The 23,493-nt window shown below is 40.3% G+C and overlaps 1 protein-coding gene across 7 annotated transcripts in view; it reads right to left on the minus strand.

Moving 5' to 3' along the window:
* The window catches only part of TAFA5 (TAFA chemokine like family member 5), a 439,448-nt gene that overhangs the window by 122,332 nt on the left and 293,623 nt on the right, over positions 1-23,493 (minus strand). For 2 of the 7 annotated variants that reach the window (XM_087874260.1, XM_060684147.2), the window contains exon 4: positions 9,149-9,195. The exons of 4 other annotated variants lie outside the window; for them this stretch is intronic. In XM_087874260.1, the coding sequence (XP_087730386.1) occupies positions 9,149-9,195 (47 nt within the window). Of the gene's footprint in view, positions 1-9,148; positions 9,196-16,091; positions 16,150-23,493 lie in introns of all 7 variants that reach the window. One more of the 7 variants, XM_060684146.2, reaches the window with a different exon arrangement.

Here is a 23,493-nt window from a genome sequence, read left to right on the forward strand (position 1 = left end):
GAAGATCATCACTTGCAAGCAGACAAGCAGAGGTAGCAAGCGTATGCCGTGCTGTGGGAAAAATGAGAGGTCCTGTTGTCCTGCAGAGCCTGCCACTGCTTGAGTGGGGTGAGCTGGGGGTGAGGAGAATGGCGAGACTCAGGTAGTAGGTCAAGTGGAGCTGGCTGACTCAGGGCTGCTCAGAAGCCGCCCGCGCCGCTGCCAGAAGTTTGGGTGCCTCGGCTTCAGATCGTTCCCTCCCGCCCTTCCTCTCTCCCCCCCGACCCCACACACACACTAAACAGAGGTTGGAGAGCTCTCTCTCTCGAGCTCTCTCTCTCTCTCCAAGTGCCCCATGCACAGCCCATTTGAGAAAAGGGCATGCACGGCTGGGCGCGTTTGGCTGCAGAAGGAGGTGCAGCGCAATGGGGGTGTTTTGTTCACCGAGGTGGTACTTCGGGTGGGCAGGCGGATGTCTGCAGCTGACAACTATAATGAACATGTCCACCTGCCCTCCTGAAGCACCACAGCGGCGAACAAAACAACCCCATTGCTATGGATGCATAGCTTGTCAGGGCTGAGCAGGGAAGACGTTGCTTGAGTGGTGGTGGTGGGAGGCAAGTAAGCTGCTAGCTCCTTCCCCACAGCCCTGCCATGCTTGCCTGCCTTCCACATGGGCTTCTGCTTGCCTGCCTTCACAAGCTGGCCACCGGGACGCCAGGAAGGCAGCATAGAAGGCAGGCAAGCATGGCAGGACTGCGGGCCGTGGACCGGTTCGGGGGTGTGGCCAGCCAGCCATTGCTCCTGGTTCGGCGAATTAGCCTCAATCTCCGCTACCTTCTCGCCTGAGCCGGTCCGAACCAGGAACATTTCACCCCTGGGCGGTGCTCATCTCTGTTTCAAAGCCAAAGAGCCAGCGCTGTCTGAAGACATCTCCATGGTCATGTAGCCGGCATGACTGAATGCCAAAGGCACATGGAATGCTGTTACCTTCCCACCAAAGGTGGTCCCTATTTTTCTACTTGCATTTTTTATGTGCTTTCGAACTGCTAGGTTGGCAGAACCTGGGACAAGTAATGGGAGCTCACCCATTGCACGGCGCTAGGGATTCGAACTATTGAACTGCTGACCTTTCGATTGACAAGCTCAGCGTCTTAGCCACTGAGCCACTGCGTCCCGCGTCAATTGGTACTTAGCTGAAAATTCAGAAATGCTAGCAGCAACAAAATCAGTCAGACCTAAGGTGGCTAAAAGGTTAGCTAACAAATGGCTATAATTTTGGCTGAAATTTTCTCCACAGTCGACAGAAAAGCAAACAGCCAAAGATGTCTAACAGAGGCTGTCACTTCACACACAGGTTAAACCTGTCTGTAAAAGAGAAGGAGTAAAAGACAAAAAATAATATATGAAAATTCATAATGGCTATAAGTAAAAATTCTTGAAATTAAGATACACAGCATTTATATAGCCACATAGGTAAAAAACAGTGATAGCTATAGTGGTATGGGTTAGAAATAAGTATCATAAATGTTAGGTTCCATGATTGGAACAGACCAGTGGTGGGTTTCAATTTTTTTTATTATTGGTTCTGTGGGTGTGGCTCGGTGGGCGTGGCATGGAAAGGATACTGTAAAATCCCCATTCCCACCCCACTCCAGGAGAAGGATACTGTAAAATCTCCATTCTCACCCCACTCCAGGGGAAGGTTACTGAAAAATCTCCATTTCCTCCTGGTCAGCTCGGACTCGGAAGGCAGAGAATAGATAGGGGCAGGGCCAGTCAGAGGTGGTATTTACCAGTTGTCCAAACTACTCAAAATTTCCGCTACTGGTTCTCTAGAACTGTCAGAACCTGCTGAAACCCACCTCTGGAACAGACCTCTTAGAGTACACTTATTGCTAGACATGGCTGGTTTGATCTTGAAACATTTTTTTTTTAAATTTGATTTATATGCCGCCCTTCTCTGGAGACTCAGGGCAGCTTACAATGCACTAAGCAATAGCCTTCATTCTTTTGTATATTTATACAAAGTCAGCTTATTGCCCCCACAACTGGGTCCTCAATTTACCTACCTTAGAAAGGATGGAAGGCTGAGTCAACCTTGAGCCTTGGCGAGATTCGAACCTGCAGTAATTGCAGGCAGCTGGTCTTAATAACCAGCTTAATAACAGGGTGCCTTAGACCACTGTACTACCAAGGCTCATCTTCACTCAACTAGCAGCAGTTCTGAGTCCAAAGTTTGGGTTATGTCTTGGCTACTGTGTGTATATAATAAGCTTCTGATAATAAACTAAAAGCATTTGTTGTGTCCACAAGTCTTTTATCAAAATTAGTAACAAGCTATTAATAAAGCACGCTACAAACACAACTTTATATTCATTAACTTCTAACTGAATTTTTGTTCAATAATGTATGTAGACTCCAAAAATGTTTGCTGGTTTAATAAATCTCATTGCCCAAAATTATTATACCTTGAAAAGGGTATTGTCTTGTTATGAAGTTAATGAATCAATAAATTCATTATTGTATTAATTATAATTGATTTAAAAATATTTTGATAAATGTATGTCAGCTCTCTTTAAACTGGTTTCCACTGTGATATGATTAATGTCTATTTCAATTTTATGTATTTAAATACATTTTTGGACAAGATGTCTGTAAATCAGGGGTGAAATCCAGCAGGTTCTGACAGGTTCTGGAGAACCGGTAGGTAGCGGAAATTTTGAGTAGTTCAGAGAACCGGCAAATGCCACCTCTGGCTGGCCCCAGAGAGGGGTGGGAATGGAGATTTTGCAGTATCCTTTCCCTGCCACGCCCACCAAACCACGCCCACCAAGCCACACCACACCAACCAAGCTACGCCCACAGAACCGGTAGTAAAAAAAATTGGATTTCATCACTGGTGTAAATGTCATTAGACTTTCAAAGGGATCCATGATACAAAAAGGTTAAGAAGTCCTGGTTCAGAGACACAAATCTCAACATTCAAAAATAGTCCATTTCCAGTCCAGATCACCCAACAGCAGCATAAAGATGGACTGTCAGGTAGTAAATCTGAACACTGGTTGTCCCAAGGAGTCAGTTACAAAAGCCATCTCATTTATCTAGCCCTGATTGCTAACTTGATTAATTGGCTAAGTCATGCTGTTTCCCTTCAGGTAGAGAGCTTGATTTCCTTGGTTCTTCTCCTCTTAATTTGCAATATATTGCTGGACTTGGGAGTTTGTCTAGTTCAGCTGACTAGGGCCAGCTTTTCAAAACTTCATAATGAAACATTTAGGTAAAAAGAGGCTATATCCCTCCACCATTTTCTTCTACATCCCAAAGGTGTTTTTCCAAAAGGCAACTGGACTTTCTTGTTGTTGTTTTTTGTTTCCTTGAAAACATTTCATTTATCATCATAGAAACTTCTTTGGCTCTGAAGAATAGAATAGAATTCTTTATAGACTAGAATAGAATTCTTTATTGGCCAAGTGTGATTGGACACACAAGGAATTTGTCTTTGGTGTCTATGCTCTCAGTGTACATAAGGAGAATAAAATACATTCATCAAGAATAAAAAGATACAACACTTAGTGATAATCAAGGTTACTAATAAGCTATCAAATTGTACTAGGAACAAATAAAAACAATATAAATTGAAAGATACAAGCAACATGGTTATAGTAGTAAGGGGGAAGAGATAGATACTAGGAAGGAAGAGAAGAATAATAGTAATACAGTCTTAGTAAATTATTTGACAGTGTTGTGGGAATTAGTTGTTAAGCAGAGTGATGGCATTCGGGAAAAAACTGTCCTTGTGTCTAGTTTCTCTGGTGTGCAGTGCCCTATAACCGTGATAGTGAACCTATGGCACACGTGTAGCCAGAAGAGTGGGCATGCGAGCTCAGCTCCGGCAGCCTTCTGGGCCCTCCAGAAGTAGGGAAACAGGCTGTTTCCTGCCTCCGGAGGACTTCGGAGTGGTGGTGGTGGGGAAGGCCCATTTTTCTCTCTCCCCAGCCTCCAGAGCCTTTCTAGGAGTCTGGGGAGGGCAAAAATGGCCTCTCCCCCGGAGGCCCTCTGGAGGCCGGAAATGGCACTGCATGAGATCGTTCTTCTGAGCCTCTTCAAGAAGGTGTCCTGTCAAGTTATGTCCTATGCCTCTGCTGGCCTCTCTCAATTACTGGTCTATAGTACTAGAGCAGTGTTTCTCAACCTTGGAAGCTTGAAGATGGGTGGACTTCAACTCCCAGAATCCCCCAGCCAGCAGCGCTGGCTGGGGGATTCTGGGAGTTGAAGTCCACCCATCTTCAAGCTTCCAAGGTTGAGAAACACTGTACTAGAGAGTGATTGAAAAATTCCAACAACATGAATGTTTTTCTATGCCACTTGTCTATTTCATCTAGTAAACCAAATAATGCGTACACTCTTTTCATACACTGGTTCATCATGAATCTACCACTATCGGCTTGCAGAGTAGTTTTTAAAAAATAACAGAGTTGGAAAGGACCTTGGAAGTCTTCTAGTCCAACCCCGTGGTCAAGCTCCATATACCATTTCAGACAAATGGCTGTCCAATCTCTTTTTAAAATCCTTCAGTGAGGAGGTACCAACAACTTCTGAAGGCAAGGCATTCCACTGGAAGCTTCTGACCATGCAAAGATCCTTTGTCCAAAGCTTTGTCAAAAGGAAACATGCCTTTCAACAGCCCTATAGAATTTATCTTTATTTGCAAAACAGGCAGTAGAAAAGGTAGTTGGGAATTTGGGAGGAGAAGGAGAGAATGGTGTGGTTTATGATGGGAAAGAAGGAAGAAAATTGGAGAAGAGTATAAAGAGGACTTTTTTTCCACCCAAAGTGAACTATGTACATCTCAAAATCCCTGAAACAACAAATTCAGGTGAGGATTCTAGGCAAAATAGTTAAGTGACCCAGTGGTGAAATGTAAAATTTATTACTACCGGTTCTATGGGCATGGCTTGGCGGGGGGGGGGGAGTAATGTGACTGAGTGGGCTGAGGTGTTTTTTTTTACTTTTAAAACCATTTTTTCTACAACCTCTTCGGCCGAAGATGCTTTTAAAAGCCTCTGACGATCCCAGCTGAGTTGCCTGACCACCAGAGGCTTTTTTTTTCTTTTAAAAGGCTCTGATGATCCCAGCTGAGCCGCACAATCATCAGAGGCTTTTTTTTTTTTACTTTTAAAAGCATTTTTTTCGGCCGAAGAAAAAATGCTTTTAAAAATAAAAAAAAAGTGTCTGATGATCACGTGGCTCAGCTGGGCATGGGGGGGGGACAGGGATTTTTGCTACCGGTTCTCCGAACCACCCGCCGCCATCGCTACCGGATCAGGCAATCCGGCCTGAACCGGGAGCATTTCACCCCTGAAGTGATTTCTCTGATGTAACACCACCAACTTTGAATTAAAGTCTGCAAGGTAACTGCTACAAAGGTTATGGTGCTGGTTATGATTCAAAAAAGTGAGTTTGCCCTCAGTCATATAAGCATACTGCTTATTCTTTCTCAATTATATCAGTTACATTATTTCTGGGAAATATTGGAGGAATGCTGCATATACCATCTGGATCTCACAGAGGAAGATGATATAAAGTCAATCAATTAGTCAATGGAGTATGCATATCTTTTGTGTTGCTGATATAATATATGTTGTCCAAGTAATGAAGCTTGATTATGTTGCTGATCAATGCCATTTTCCTATCATATAGTACTTCTCATAAGCTTTTTAGTTGAAATTTTGTTTGTTTGGAAAAAGCAGATGATCTGAACGGAGCATAAGAAATAAAAACCCTACTAGATTAGTCCAATAACTAAATTACTCCAACTTTCTAGGTTAATATTAGCCAATCAAACTGATCTCTCTCTCTCTGTATCTATGCTTGATATGATTGTGTATCTACATACTGCTTGTTCTTCAGAACTGCAGTATTTGAAAAAAGGAACAAATAAAATCAAGAATGTATAGCTGGGTTGAAGCCCAAACTCAAGATGACTTGTGTATGTTGATGGCATCTGCAAGCAAGATAAATATATATAATATTGGTCTAATGCTAATATGGAGCATCTGCTTATGATATTTTAGCACTCTAACATGAATAGTGGAATTTCTGTGGAATCCTTTATCACAGAGATACAATTCAAATCTTGTTTATAAATACAAGCATTCACATTCCATCATCACTAATGACTAGATATCTGTTTTTAATATTCTATTATGAATGAAGATAAATATGAACAATATTGTATGATACATCACAAAGAAAAAAAACACCCTCTTTTATGTATAGGGAAAGGTATGCGGTATAAAATCAAAATCAGTGCAGGAAAAGATCTTAGAGGTTGGGGATTGCTTTTCTCACTTCACTTCATTAGTTTTAATTCAATTATTGTTACTAAATAACTGTATAAGATATCAATTGTTACAAATGATTGAAATAAAAAAGAGAGAGATAGATATAGTTGGTGTCAACATAAGAGAGATAAATGCTTATTCTATACAGTATCCCAATATAACTCCTGTAAATTTATGTGAAGTAATATAGAAAATAAGACTGAATGCTATCTATAGATATCAGTGTAGTAAGGCCAGAAAGTTCCTTCTACTGCCTTCTGAAATCTGTCACAAGAATGAATCATGACACATTTTGGGGGCATTTCAGAGGTAGAGGCCACCTTAATTTTTAGTGATATCTCTTTATTCATGTCTAGTAAAGGACTTAGTGCTCTCTGTGCTGGGTGATTTTCTCAGAGACATTTCATTACCAAACTAGATAACATCATCAGTAGTATTGACTAGTGCTGCAGTGCAGTAATTATGCACTGCATAATCGCAAGGACCCTACAGTTCAATCCTGAGCTGCAAATATTCTCTTCTATCAAACATCATTAATGGTAGGGATTTTTTTTTCTATGCCTGTGCTTAAGACAAACTGAAACAATAGAAACAATGTTTCTATGCATACATATATACACACACAAATACACACAGACATATACATATGGTACTATCCAAGAATGTTTCTTAAGTAACTCAGAATACAGTAATGACATGGCTACCAAGACCAATAGTCACTTAGAGCTCTCCTGTCTAGCCGTGTTATCAGGAAAAATATCCACGACCCTATTTTTCAGAGTAGCTGGATCACTCTCTCTCGTAACATTTATCTGTACCCAGTTTGTGTAAACTACAGCTGCAGTAAGAAATAGCAAGGAATTTTTGCTAATTAATAAATGATAAAAGTTTTCTGTTTTGTAAGGGCGTTAACTACTGAAACTTCCCTAAGTAATTTTGAAATCTCCCCCCTAAAGTAGGGGACTCAAACTCTATTTCATTGAGGGCTGCATCAGGATTGTGTTTGACCTCGGGGTGGGCGTGGCATGGCTGGGGTGGGCGTGGCAAGCTCAACATCACTCATGTCGGGACGCTTGTGGTAGCCCAAACGCTCTGCCAGTGGAAACGGGCTTCTGAGGTCTGTTTTTGGCTGCAACGGCCTCCTGCAACCCTCTGTCAGTGAAAATAGAGCTTGTGGCCCTCCTGAGCTCTTTTTTCACGGCAGAGGGTTGCAGGAGGTTGTCACAGCCAAAAATGGAGCTCAGGAGCTTGTTTTCACTGGCAGAGGCACTGTGGGTCAGTCCTTCACTGTTTCCAGGGCAGCCCTGTGGGCCAAATCTAAGCACCCCTGCCCTAAACCATAATGTTTATGGGAGTGGGGAGGGCAAGAGTGGCTCAGGATGGAAAGGCTCTCTAAGGTTTATGTGGCCCAGAGTGTTAGCTGAAATATCACAGACCTAGAGAATCTGCATGTTGTGCAAAACATGTGCTTTTAGATCAGCACATTACACCTCCGCTTTGTGAGGTGCAATAGTTGCCAGTTTGCATTCAGGTTCAATTAAAGCTGCTGGCAATGAACAATAATTTGATATGTGGCATTGGGCTGGGTTATTTGTGGGACCATCTATCCCTTGTTACATATATCTGTTCAAACAGGTACAGCAAAAGAAGCAGGGAATGGGTCATGCCATTAATCCTACTGGCCTAGAAGGCCCCCAAGAGATGGTTTTGAGTCATACCTGGGGAGCTTTCAAAATGATTGCATTATTTGTAATACATAGACTATGATGTCCTCCATTTTACACATTTATTTATTTTATTTATTTTATTCAATTTGTATCCCGCCCTTCTCCTAGTGGACTCAGGGCGGTGGACAGCCAGAACTAAAACACATACCAATACAAAATTTTAAATTTTAAAAGAATTATATAACTGTGGCCCAAAATTTAAAACATTTGAAACTAAAACCCATTTGACAATTTAAAAGGCTAAAAAGGCTTTTAAAAAAAAAAGGGGGGGGGGTTCACGCCAGCCCTGCTTGATGGAAAAGAAAAGATTTTAGGGCACGGCGAAAAACACGGAGATCCTATATCCTTCGTATCTCTGGGGGAAAATCGTTCCAGAGGGCAGGAGCTGCCACAGAGAAGGCCCTTCCCCTAGGGGTTGCCAGCTGACATTGCCTGGCTGACGGCACCCTGAGGAGTCCCTCTCTGTGGGAGCGTACTGGTCGGTGGGAGGCTGTCGGCGGCAGAAGGCGGTCATCATGGTTTTAATTATTTAATTAATTATTTAATTTGTTTGAAAAGTTCTTTTTTCTTTTGTTGGGCATTGCTTTTTGTTTTAACTGAGCCACTTAACACATTTGAGATGGGTAGCTACATACAATAAATAAATAAATAAATAAATAAATAAATAAATAAATAAGCAAGCAAGCAAGCAAGCAAGCAAGCAAGCAAGCAAGCAAGCAAGCATCTAGTAACTTGTACCATCAAAAACTTGTACCATTTGGCCTTGTTTTAAATAGGCATCAGCTTTGTTATCTAATTTAAAAAAAAAAAATCTTAAAACCTAAAATTTTAAGTTCAGAGCGCTACTAAAATTATTGCTTTGATTTTCAGGGGTTGTCTTTGCCTCTTACTCTTTCCCTTGTAAGAAATCTCTCCTTTCAATATTTGGAATGCCAACATTTCTACAAGTTTTGATTTTTTTACATAAGGAAACGTTTTAAAGCTTTTGGTGAAATCTTCTTTGTGGAAAATTGCAAATACAAGTGTTTTCATTAGAGAGCCGTTACTTTTCAGATATACTGTGCATTGCAACTGTTGAAAATTATTTTTGCTTACCTCCAAGTGCAATTATATTCAGAGGAGTTTTTGTCACCACTGTCATGCTGGAAAAAAAGAGAAACATCGCAAGTGTACAGTGGAAGAAACTACTTTTGATTGTGTGCGATTTGAATTAAGTCTTCAGGTGAATTATTGAAACAGCCTAAATTTCTATCACAGCACCAAAAGGCACAAGTTCTCCCTGACTGATAGAACTGCTGAATGATTCTAAAGCAGACATTTGCCTGCTTCTTTTCTCAATATTCATGGATGCTTTTTTCAAGTAACTAGGTTGACTGAAACCTTCTTCAAAAATGCTCATTCTTCTGAAAGAATGTAATTTCCATTTCTTTTCTGAACTTATTCTGCTGGAGCAGCTGAGCCTCTTGGGCTGAGCTGGGAAAAATGCCCATTGCAGTTATCTGTAAAACCTCTCCCAGGGCTCCTTGTAGCTTTTTTAAACATTATTAAAGAATGGCTCTATCAGGAACTCTGTGCTCCATTATTAATCGAAGTGCCCTGCCTTCTCCCAGGCTGTTATTGTGCTAAACCTCATGTCACACTTATTTATTTAGTTTCTCCTGTTCTGTTGTCCTGTGTATTGACAAATGCTCAGGGAGAAAAGAGAATGATCCAGCTAGAATTTGTGGGATGGAATTCTACTTTCTGTTCATATAATATAACAAGATGTGGAGCTCCCTTCTCGGTTCCTGCCTTAAACTCCCCTTTAAGTGAGATGTTTAGGCTGACAATTGAAAAGATTCATGAATCTCAACCGAGGCTTACCCCGTCCCATGTGGTAGAAAGGGAAGGGGGAAATCAATGTTTAAAAACAGAAGTGCAATCGGCAAAATAAGATTGAAAGCTTCTCTTCAGAGGCCTGAATTTCTTGTAATTCACCTACTGGAACCAGAATATTGCAACCCAAGCACCACAGACCAAAGAAAATGGGTCATGCACCTTTCTCCTCTGTCGGTTGCTGGTCTCATAAGAGACTACTTTGACCTGCAGTTTTCCCAAGTCTCCCCTACGGTCTCACTTATTTTTCCCAGTAAAGAAAAAAAAATTGATTTCTACATCACAGAGAACGATTATATCAGTAGTGTCAAACTTGATTTCACTGAGTTGTATTTGACCTCAGGGGACCGGGGAGGTAGCTGGCCAGCTCGACGTCACTCGTTGAGGTTCCATTTTCGGCTGCAACAGCCTCCTGCAATCCTCTGCCAATGAAAATGGAGCCCTGGGAGGCCATGCATGGGCCACCCAGGCTATGTTTTTGGCCGTGCACCCTCCCCGAGCTTCATTTTCACTGGCGGAGGGCGGCAGGAGACTGTCGTGGCCAAAAACGGAGCCTGGGGGTGGCTGCGCGCAGACCTCCCAAGCTCCAGATCTAAGCACCCCATGGGCAGGATCCTTGAGGTTGGCACCCCTGGATTATATGATGGCCTTGCCAGAGACAGACGACAGAGCAAAGTCAGTATAGAGCACAGGTGTTAAACATGCGGCATCACGTTGCTGTCACATGACATTTTGTGACATTTTTCCCCTTCAGGGAGCTGGGTTGGGTATGGCCTGTGTGTGACATATCTGGCCCACGGGCTGCCAGTTTGACAGCTCTGGTATAGAGCTTCTATCAGCTATTTATGTCTTCCTTCTTTTCTCCTTCCTAGCAGTCTTACATGCCCCTGATGTGGGGGGAAATTCCACTTATTGGAATGATAAAACCAACTGTAATATTTACTGCTTCTAATATAAATTAGTACTTGCAGACAGGCTGAGATATTTTCCTGCTTGGCAAAGCAAACATTTTTACATGCACAGATACAACCCCAAAGTCCACAAGAAACACCATACTTTCTGTCAACCTTCATCAACAAGGTTCAGAATTAATCAGAGAGCTTGGAGAAAGCTCTAATTTTGATTAAGCATTCGTTCACACATAAGAACTAATACATATGAAGACATTCACTTATCCTCCTGTACTTGCTAGGCCCTTTTAAACATTACTGTTACTGAAAATAGTAATAATAATAATAATAATAATAATAATAATAATAATAATAATAATTAATCAATGCATATTTTATTATGCTAATTTAATTAGTTAATTCCCTTAGTGTCCTACTTGCTATTTGACAAGCAAAATGTCACTTAGGATACTTCTTATCAATTAGCATGTGATTATTAGTTATGTTCTGGTACTTGGAAATTGGTGCTATCCCTTTAAAGTGAATGTTTAGGGAATATCCTACTGGCATTGGGTAATTTTAACAATACAATTTATAGTTACTTATATTTGAGAATACATGAAATGATTTGTTTCTTAATAAAAGTATAGATAAAATGAGATACGTTTCACAATCCCATATTTGAATGTGACAATGGGTTTTAATTATTGAGAGTTTTAGAAATTTCACTTAAGTGAATCAAATATTTCTTATCATTTTTTTTTCTTTAGACAATTTATATGTTATCACAGTGGTAGAAATGTTATAATGAAGCATTTTAACAGCCATTCTAAGTCAGTATGCATTTGCAAAGACAAAAACAAGGCAAAAATCACTAGTTTTATTAAGGATGTACCGTACTTTTTGAAATATTGGGCATTTTCCTAAAAATAAAGACGGATTTTGTGAATACTTAATAATCTTAGATTAATAAGGTTAAAAAGAAACATGAACTGAAAATAAGCATATACATGCATGTAGGCATAATAACTGGAAAACAAAAAGGATGTGTATATGCCCAAGAGAAGCTAATCTTGATCCTTGCCAAACTGCAAGTTTTCCTCATGTTATGCAATTTACTTTATGCAAATTTACTTTAATGCAACTGATCACTTTCGCCTAAAATCTGTTTTATGTCCTCTCTCCCAAAAAAACAAAAACAAAAAAAAAACCCACATCATTATGGAATTTGTGTCAGCATTGTCAAAGTGGGCCCAAAGATTTGGAAATGTGCCAAGACCTCTTCCTGTCAAAACTGCTTAAAAATTTTCGCGCCAAAATCATTTTCTCTTCTTTCAGACCTTGATCACTGTCTTTCATAGTTGTTCTAGTTGTGCTTCCAGTCTCCCATTCCTTGCTTCCATACTTGCATAATATTGTTATTATCGTATCAAAATACCCCACAACCTCTTGGCTGACCCGGATATCCAAAATGGAAAGGCAAAAGACCTAACACTAGAAACCAAGTTGGATGCATTATGTAAATATAACTATGGCTCACATCCTATTTGACTATTGCTTAATATAAATGGGTGAGAGACAAGTATCTTGGTCCATATACCAAATGACCCATTGGGATCCCCATATCAAAACAACTTACTTTATGGGCAGCCAGAACCTGAAAATAACAATTTAACACAGCACAGTACTTAAACAAAATGGTTCGGTTAAGATCTGCATACGTGGGACTGATTGGGGTAGATTGTAAGGGTGACACCGAAATATAATTTTATGTCATTTTATTCTACTTTATACATTTATGTATTAAATTATATTGTATCTTATCCTATAACTTGTATTTTAGCCTACCCAAAATTGTTTGTATAAGATTTTATTGGCGATATGTGTTTGCACCTTTTGCTTTGATATGGTCTATAGGCTAATCAAAGCTATTATTTTAAACTGTATTTTATTCCAATTTCATTTTAAATCGTATTTTATTCTGATTTCATTTTAAATTGTTTTTATCAGATTTTAGTAATAATTTTGTGTCTGGAACTCTGCCCTTTGATATGGCCCAAGGCCTCTAATCAATAAAGTAAAGTGCAAATAACATAATTTACACATAAAGTAAAAATAGTGAAGAACCTTGAACCCTAGGATGAGCTTTTAATGTCGATGTATCTACATTCACTGAGTTTACCGCCTTGAAAGAGGCGGTAGTGAGGCACCTCCTCAAGAAGCCCTCCCTGGACCCGGCTGAATTAGCCAACTACCGTCCGGGCTCCAACCTTCGTTTTGTGGTGAAGGTTGTTGAGAGCGTGGTGGCATGACAGCTTCCCCGGCACCTGGATGAAGCTATCTATCTGGACCCGTACCAGTCGGGCTTCAGGCAGGGGTACAGCACAGAAACGGCATTGGTCGCGTTGGTGGATGATCTCTGGAGGGCTCGGGACAGGAGTTGCTCCTCTGTCCTAGTCCTATTAGATCTCTCAGCAGCTTTTGATACCATCGATCATGGTATCATGCTGCAGCGGTTGAGGGGGTTAGGAATAGGGGGCACCGTTCTGCGGTGGTTCTCCTCCTACCTCTCTGTCCGCTTGCAGTTTGTGTTGCAGGGGGGCAGAGGTTGACCTCGAGGCGCCTCGCATGGGGAGTGCCACAAGGGTCGGTCCTCTCGCCCCTCCTGTTCAACATTTATGTGAAGCCGCTGGGTGAGATCATCCGTGGTTTTGGGGTGAAGTGTCATCTGTACGCTGATGATACTCAGCTGTACATCTCCACCCCAGACCACCCCAACGATGCCCTTGATGTGATGTCTCGCTGCCTGGAGGCCGTGCAGGTCTGGATGGGGAGGAACAGGCTCAGACTCAACCTTTCCAAGACCGAGTGGCTGTGGCTTCTGGCATCCCAATATAGTCAGCAGGTGCCATCGCTGACTATTGGGATGAATCTTTGCCCCCCACAGAGAGGGCTCGCAATCTGGGTGTCCTCCTGGACGCACGGCTGTCTTTTGAAGAGCATATGATGGCCGTGGCCAGGGGGGGCTTTTATCAGGTTCGCCTGATTCGCCAGTTGTAGCCCTTTCTGGACCGGGACGCTTTGTGCACGGTCACTCACACCCTTGTCACCTCCCGGCTGGACTATTGTAATGCTCTCTACATGGGGCTCCTCTTGAAGAGCACTCGGAGGCTCCAACTGGTCCAGAATGCGGCCGCGCGGGTGGTTATGGGCACAACTCGTGCCCATGTGACACCCCTCCTGCGCGAGCTGCACTGGCTCTCAGTGGTCTTCCGGGTGTGATTCAAGGTGTTGGTCACCACCTTTAAAGCGCTCCATGGCATAGGACCCGGGTACCTTCGAGACAGACTTCTGCCACCAATAGCCTCCCACCGGCCAGTTCGCTCCCACAGAGAGGGTCTCCTCAGGGTGCCATCGGCCAAGTTATGTCGGCTGGCGACACCCGGGGGGAGGGCCTTCTCTGTGGGAGCCCCAGCCCTGTGGAATGAACTGCCCCCGGAAGTGCATAAGATCTCCGACCTCCGGGTATTTCGCTGTGCACTCAAGACCCTGTTGTTCAGCCAGGCCGGGCTATCAACATAATAATTTTAAATTGGGTGTTTTAAATTTCTGGGGTTTTAAACTGAGCCAAATTATTTAATAATTTTAAATATTTTTAATTGATGTTTGTCTTGTGCTTTTAATAGGCTGTACACTGCCCTGAGTCCTTCGGGAGAAGGGCGGTATAGAAATAAAATTATTCTTATTCTTATTCTTAATGAAGGGGTGAAATCCAGCAGGTTCTGACAGGTTCTGGAGAACCAGTAGCGGAAATTTTGAGTAGTTCAAGAACTGGCAAATACAACCTCTGGCTGGCCCCAGAGTGGGGTGGGAATGCAGATTTTGCAGTATCCTTTCCCTGGAGTGGGGAGGGAATAGAGATTTTCCTATTTCCTTCCCCTGCCACGCCACCAAGCCACAAAAGCATCCTGAATGAAGATTTTAGTTCAGAAAGTAAAGAAATAATATTGCAAGCCTGCATTTGTTTCTACACATCCTGCATCTATAAGGCCAAAAAAGGAGCGGTAAAGGTGCTTTCAAATTCTTTGTGTGACAACAATGCCTTTTAATAGCATCAAAGATGGGAACTATAGAGTTAGATGGCATTCTTTGACATCTTTAAAATAAGACAGCACTCTAAACGGTGCAGAGTTTCTTGTTTGGGCAGGAAGTTGGACTAGATGACCTACAGAGACCCTGTTATTTCGTTCTAAATTCTTGCTAAGTTAAAATTAATTTCCTACTTATTATTTATTCCGATAAGCAAAAGGAGACAGAGCTTCTTTGATACCTAATCCTATCGTCAGTAAGATATGGGATAAAAACACAGATGTCTGAAACACTAACTCACTGGTCCATGCTTTTCTTTTATAAATATATGTGGCATAATTGATATCTATGTCCTCTACTTTCCATTAATTTTAAAGACAGCATTGTTTAAATTTAATTGAGAGCCCAAATTAAATGTACATTTAAATGTTCCTTTATTAATCAATTACATTTTTGTAACAAATACAGATAGGAAGCATTTGATGGCAATAATATTTTTAAATTTATGATAGCACGGGGTAAATCTCTTTGCAATTCACAGTATACACAGTACCTATTGACTGAATTTATTATTCATCTTAAATGTTAAAGTAAGCTTCTTTTGTGTAAAAAAAATGTAGCTTATGTTTGTGGTGTCAAATGTTGGTTTGTTCAACAAACTTATGATTACAAATCATGGATTCTTGCAATATGAGACTTTGGTTAAATTAGTGCTGGGTTAAAGAAAAAAACTTAAGAGCATTGCTTATTGATGATTAATGAAAGCAGGCTTTTTGCCAATGACTATAACATTAAGTAATAAATAAGAACCATGTGTCCTTTTGACCATGCAAGAATATTCTTTTAAGAGTTAAAATGTGGTGATTCAGCCGTTCTTATTCTTCCAATAGAAAAACGTTTCATACAGTACCCAATTGTGAAGGATCTGGGAGCCATGCCAAAATTATTTAATCACCCTCTGAATGAACAGATCTTCAAAGACAATTCTTCATATATTGTAACATAGCATTGATGTTCATCACAAAGAAATGTTTTAAAATTAACCATGATCAATCTTGCCAATGTATAAGTTATGGTTTAATGGGCTGTTAATGGAAATGAGGTATGGCTATAATTTATCACTTTCATCAATATATTCTTTTAGAATATCAATTTTTTGTAGTCCACTTCAATGGTCTACTTACTTAACAGGCCAAAGTTTGGATGAACATAGCTTCCATGTATACTCTGGCTTTGTCCCAGCTGTAATGAAACCAGTAATTAGCAAACCAGTAATTAACAAACCAGTAATTATCAATTAGCTGTTTTGTTCCAAATCAACAATGCAGTTACCAGCTTTGGAAGAAATCGTGATCTTAAAATAACTCAACTGTGTGATTTTTAAGATCCTGCTTTGTTTGAACCTTCCAATCATGATTTGTTATGTAACAAAAGAGGAAACGATGGTTTATAAGAGAATCTCATTTAACTCATGAAAGAAGAAGTAAATCTGTGAAATGTAATACTATGCAAGCTGGGCCATTTTCTAGAGGCCAAGGTGATAGTAGAGCTAACATTGTTTGCTACCATTGGTCCAGAAAATAAACTGTCCACTTCAGCTGCTATCTTTCTTTACACTGTAAAATGTCCCATGACAGAGATACCTGCTTTTAAATATTAATTACATAGAAAAATATTTCTTAATTTTAACAAAAAATAAAGAATCAATACCAGGTTTTCAATAAAAATAATAAAATTAAAATATACTTTCTCTAAAAACAACATATTTCAATTAATAACAAAGCTCAAATTTAATTACCTTGGATCCTTTGTTTTTATGGATGTAATGTTAGCTGCCTTTGGATATTCTATATCTAGTTAACTTGTTATGAATTGATATAAAATTGTTCTTAATTTTGACTGGAAAAAACTCTCTCACACACATACTCAGCCTCCCCTTATTTCTATATTCAAATTACTCAATTTGAATATCATAAATTGCAGCATTGTACAGTTTAATCATATTTTAAATTACATGTTAATAGTTTTCTCCCGTCTGCAATGATTTATGAGATATTTTGAAATACATTTCCTTTTCTATTTGTCAAGATTCAGTTTTCATTAGATTCTGTTTGCAATGATGCTGGATATCTATCCTAGTTTTACATTTATGCTACTGTTTTGCACCTGCACACAACCCTATGTCAGCAGATTACTGATGTGCAACCTAAGCTTGGCTAAATAAATTCTCTCAGTAGGCACAGGAATTGCAAAGTAGTATAACTATAAAAGCAGAAGCTGTCTTTAAAAAAATTCTTTACAAGAGGCCCACAACAGCTGACTCAATTATGGCTTTCACTGCTCCTCTATGCCCAAATTTTAATAATGGTAAAGAAATTAAACACCATGGGCTGTTTTTCAGATTTCCTTAAAAGAGATGATAACTCATGAACTGATTTCTGAAAATACCTTGATAGCTATGGTTTGGGGACAATAGGGGTATCATATTATGAGTTGTAGAAATTCAGAATACTGCTAGAGACAAAGAATTTGAGTTATGTTAACTCTTTGTTGTCATCATGTGTTTGTCTAAATTTTGGGCAGCCCAACAAAGTGGGATGGAGAAGACCTTTGAATTAATTTCTGGGCTGCATAAACAGAGGGATAGAATCAAGATCACGTGAAGTGTTAATACCACTTTATAATGCCTTGGTAAGGCCACACTTGGAATATTGCATTCAGTTTTGGTCGCCACGATGTAAAAAAGATGTGGAGACTCTAGAAAGAGTGCAGAGAAGAGCAACAAAGATGATTAGGGGACTGGAGGCTAAAACATATGAAGAACGGTTGCAGGAACTGTGTATGTCTAGTTTAATGAAAAGAAGGACTAGGGGAGACATGATAGCAGTGTTCCAATATCTCAGGGGTTGCCACAAAGAAGAAGGAGTCAAACTATTCTCCAAAGCACCTGAGGGTAGGACAAGAAGCAATGGGTGGAAACTAATCAAGGAGAGAAGCAGCCTAGAACTAAGGAGAAATTTTCTGACAATGAGAACAATTAATCAGTGGAACAAGTTGTCTCCAGAAATTGTGAATGCTCCAACACTGGAAATTTTAAAGATATTGGATAACTATTTGTCTGAAGTGGTGTAGGGTTTTCTGCCTGGGCAGGGGGTTGGACTAGAAGATCTCCAAGGTCCCTTCCAACTCTGTTATTCTATTCTAATCTAATGGTGAATTTTCACCTTCAACACTCTCATGAAAGCAGAAGCTTTTATGTTGAATTTTAAATTAACCTTACTGTAATGATCTATCCAAATCCTAAATTATAGTCAATCTTAACCACAGAATGTGAAACAAGTTCATCATAACCCATACTTTATTTTGGACCAAGGATCATCTAGATCTGGCTTTATAATGTTACCAAACAGATCAATGGAATGATGATAGGAAAAGCATGCAAGCCCAGGATCTGGTGTTACTTCAGCTTTTTAAACCAATTTTTGAATGCAGCTATAAAATACTTGATTCAAGCAACATACAGTACTGAAACACAGGATAGTATAACAATAAGTATTTTGTAAAAAAAAAAAAAGCCATTAAAAAAAAGATTGTAGTGCTGTTTTAACTTCTGAAAAGTATTTCAACACTTTGCATTTTCCCCTTTAATTTATGTTCCTAAGAATTTCCACTTAACAAACTAATTTTAATGCCAGTAACATAACAGAACATAGGTTCGAATTCACAATTCGTTATTATGGCCTTTACAATAGAAAGCATTATATAGAATACATATTTTTAATAGATAGATAGATAGATAGATAGATAGATAGATAGATAGATAGATAGATAGATAGATATAGATATAGAGATTTGAGTAAAAGCTAGGCATACAATACGGTAGTACTAATATTCGTATAATAATAACAAAAATGATATCATCCACAAGATTAGCACTAACCCTCAGATGAAGCTGAGACAAATAGAATAAATAAAAGCATCAAGTTGAGCAATAAGGAAAGATATGTCAAAGTCGAGGTCAGAGAAAAAGTAAGAAATAAACACTATATTCTTGAATTTAGGATCAACTCTGGGAGTTGAAATCCACAAGTCTTAAAGTTGCCAAGGTTGGAGACCCCTGGAATAGATGAATGTCATCCCCGATTCCCTGTATAGAGAGCAACAGGGGAGCATGTGATTTAGGAGCAATCGCTACATAAGCATGTGCATTGCTATAGTGAGATGTTTTTAGAATACCCCCAAAAAACTGCAATACATCCCGCCTTATGCTCTGAAGCTAAGAGCCAGTGAAAATTTTAGAACTATGATGATGCAGAACTATGAAGTATGTGAAAAAATTTCACATACTGTGAGGCTGCAAATCAGATTTGAAAATCAATGCCATATATATGTTTATTAAAAATACATCTAATGCTTGCAAAGCCTAACAGGTAGAGCTTCTCCAAAAAGAGTCCTAGGGAGTGAAGTGGGCCAACATCTTTTAAAAGGTTTCTAAGAATGAATAGGTCCAGACCACTGGGATAAAAGTTAACTTTAGCCAAAGGTAACTAAGATAGTTTCAAGGACTAGCATCTAAGCCCATTTCTCAGTGTGGAGCAAGATTTTTAATACATCTGGGAAATGAAAGGACCGTTCTTGGGTTTTTTTGCCTAACATTAAGGGAGGTATGAAATCACTATTATGCTAATGATAATGTTGTGACCTCAGCTCACTTAGTCATTACAGGACATTATTAGTCTCAAACAAAACTATTTTATTATAACAGCTGAGAATTACTTAGACTTTGGACAGCTTAGTCCAAATTAATTCTGAAACAAGTCCTTCAGAAAAAGTCCTTTGGGCTTATCACAAACCTTTATCTTCTTTGGCACCCTGCCAAAGGCCTTTCTTGACAAAGCCCCACGAAGTTCAGAAACAAGAGATGCCGACTGGAAAACAGATTTAGCAACGTTGCTTTCCTACAAAGAGCCCAAGAGACTTTGCTGCTCTTTTAAGCCTTATGGGAGGGGCCAATCATCTCCTGGCCTTACTCCTGAGTTGTCCTTTTTGCTTTAGCTGCTCTTCCCTTTTGGCAGCTCTGCGCATGCATGCACTAGGAACAGGCTCCTCCTGTTCCTCTGCCTCTCTAGTGTCTGACTCTGGAGGCTCCGGAGTCCACACATCACTCCCAGATGGGGGTGCCTCTGGGCCTTCCCCAGCCTCCAGAACTGGCCCATGCCTCCTCAGTGTCCGACTCCACTGCTAGCTCTGTGGGCTGCTGGTGGACCACAACAGATAACCAATTTTATATTGTTACCCCAGGCCAGGCAGGAGGTGCTGAGAATATGTCGTCCCAGGACCTGGAGACCCTTAAGATAGGAATAGGAAAAAACAGACTCCAGTTGACTCAAAGCAATATGAAGTTGCTGTTTGTTTATTGAGGAGGTGTATAGAGGTCATCTGCACCTCTATAACTGTCTGGTTTGGTTCTGCAACCCAACAAGACAGACACAGATTTCAGAGGATAATTAGAACTGCAGAAAAAACAATTGCTATCAACCTGCCTTCTATTGAGGACCTGTATACTGCATGAGTCAAAAAGAGGACTGTGAAAATATTTACAGACCCCTCGTATCCTGGACATAAATTGTTTCAACTTCTACCCTCAAAATGATGCTATAGAGCACTGCACACCAGAACAACTAGACACAAGAACATTTTTTCTTGAATGCCATCACTCTGCTAAACAAATAATTCCCTCAACACTGTCAAACTATTCACTAAGTCTGTTTTACTATTACTATTAATCTTCTCATTGTTCCTATCACCTGTCTCCTCCCATTTATGACTGTATGACTGTAACTTGTTGCTGTATCCTTACGATTTATATTGATTGTTTCCTAGTATGATTCGATTGCTGATTTGTATCCTATGACTATCATTAAGTGTTGTACCTTATGATTCTTAATGAATGTATCTTTTCTTTTTATGTACACTAAGAGCATATGCACCAAAGACAAATTCCTTGTGTGTCCAATCATACTTGGCCAATAAAGAATTCTATAGTCTGGGGAATGTTTCTTGAAGAGATGGATAATTCTCAAAAGGTTTGAAAAAAAAAATCAGGGATCTTCTTGAGCTACACAAACAGGTAGAAGCTATAGTTAAGGGGGTCTTTGCCTATTTCTGACTGTGTTGGGTGCAAACAACCAGAACATTTCTGAGAATGAGTCAAAGTTTATTGTTGATCACCAGTTTATAAGAATCTTGCCAGAGCAAGATTCTAAGAGCCATAGTGGCACAGTGGTTAGAATGCAGTACTGCAGGCTACTTCTGCTGACTGCCAGCTGCCTGCAATTTGGCAGTTGGAATCTCACTAGGCTCAAGGTTGACTCAGCGTTCCATCTTTCTGAGGTCAGTAAAATGAGGACCCAGATTGTTGGGGGCAATATGCTGACTCTATAAATCGCTTAGAGAGGGCTGTAAAAGCACCATGAAGCAGTATATCAATCCAAATGCTTTTGCCATGGCTATTGTCCTTTCCTTGGGTAAAAAGGCAAATATACCCCTAAGGACTTGATCTCAAATGTTTTCTCCCACAAACAGATTCTAACCTGGAATGTCTTCTTATTCATGTTATCAGGTCCTCTTCTCTTTTAATCAGTGAGTTCCACTACATCCTGGTGCATCCGTTGTTACCTTACTTAGATAGGAAATTTTCATAACAGTAAATTATCCCTTCATGGAGCTGCTCTCGAAGACTACCATCAACCTTCAATTAGTCCAGAATGCAGTAGTCCGGTTATTGTACAGCACTCATCACTATGATCATGTTACACATGTCCTTGAAGACCTCCACTGGCCTCAATTATTTCCTAACGGCATTTCAAGTATCTGGTTGTTATTTTTACAACCCCTGTATAGTTCGCCACTGAAATATGTGAATTGCCTTCTGTTGCTGGAATTGACCTTTCTGATTTATTTGTCCCAGGAGAAACTATTGGTAATTCCTCATTTCTGTGAGATAGATACCATGGAGGCAAGTCTAGCAACAATGAATAGGAGAAAAAAAATTGAATCGGAAATATTTTATTGTACATACTTCTCAACTCAAGTCTGATTTTTATGCTTTTTTAAAAAAGAAATGATTTCTTAAAACACAGACTTTCTTTCTCAAAAACAGTGTCTTGGCTTCTTCATAGGGTCAGACATTCAGCACTGCTCCTCTGAGAACAAGGCATAGTCTTGTACACTTTACTTATATCGGCTTCACAGTAACAGTGTATGCATTTTAATGTCATCCTGTTCACTTTCTATATCTTCACAAGTAATACAAATTAAATCTCCAATGGAAGAAAGGCCCTTGACATTTACTACTGAAGCGATCCTTTGATGAGGGGGAAAAAAAGCCACAGCACATCACATCTCCTCCAGTCAAAATGAACTGCTCTGACCCTCTTTTCAAAGAGCGTCAAATGTGTCTTCACACTTTTATTATGGATCAATACCCTGAGGCTACAATTGCTACTTTGCATGTTAAAGCACATCAGCCATTGGCAGACACCAATAAAATGATGTAAGCAACAACTAAGAAGGGACATCGCCATCAGACAAATGTACGGAGGCATTCTAAAATCCAATGTTTTATAGATCGCAAAGAACTCTCTTTCACACTTGTGGAAGTTATACCAGTGATATTCCTCTGGGTTACAAAAAAACCTTACTATTCACTAAACACATGAGTTCATCTTGGGCAAATCACTAAACTTAGTCAAATCTACATCATAAAGCAGGGGTATAAAACTGGTGGGCCACGGGCTGGGTGTGTCATGTGCAGGCTATGCCCACCCCAGCTCCGCGAATGGGGAAAATGTCATGAAACATCACGTGATGGCAAGGTGATGCCGCGAGTTTGACACCCATGTCATAGAGTTATTGCACATATAAAATAAAATATGTCCAGGTTTCCTAAATTAAACTTCCCAGGAGAACGGATGTACATCATTATAATACTAATGTAAGATGTATTTTGCAGATTTGAGTCGCTCTTTTTCTGACGTCTAAAAAGTAAGTAATGACTAAATATCCTGCTTCTAACCTCTTATTTTTTTTTAGTTGCGAACTCAAAACATAGAATCATAGAGCAAGAAGGAATCTTGGAGGACTTCTACTCCAGGGGTCCCTAACTCCCTGGGCCGTGGCAAGGTACTGTGTTGCAGCTCGTTCAGAACCGGGCCACACAAGTGGCAGGTGACCGCAAGTGCACGACTCCAATCACACAAGTGGTGGGTGCATGCCAGTGGTGGTATTCAGCCGGTTCTATCCGGTTCGGGCGAACTGGTAGCGGTGGCTGTGGGTGGCTCCACCCACCCGCCCGGATGCGATCACATCCCATTTATCCATATTTTTGATGCTCTGCACATGCGCGGAAGGCCCTGCGCATGCACGGAGGTGGCGCATGCAAGTGAAGTGTGTGCACACACTCACATTTGCAAACTGGTAGCGAAGGTAAGTGAATACCACCCCTGGTGCATGCACGAGTGTACGAAGCTCCATTTGTATGCACAGGGTGTGCTTGCCTGCTGCTAATGCAAATAGAGCTGCTCA

Source organism: Pantherophis guttatus, chromosome 7 (genome assembly GCF_059756535.1).
Source record: "Pantherophis guttatus breed Tessera chromosome 7, ASM5975653v1, whole genome shotgun sequence".
Taxonomy (NCBI): Eukaryota; Metazoa; Chordata; class Lepidosauria; order Squamata; family Colubridae; genus Pantherophis; species Pantherophis guttatus.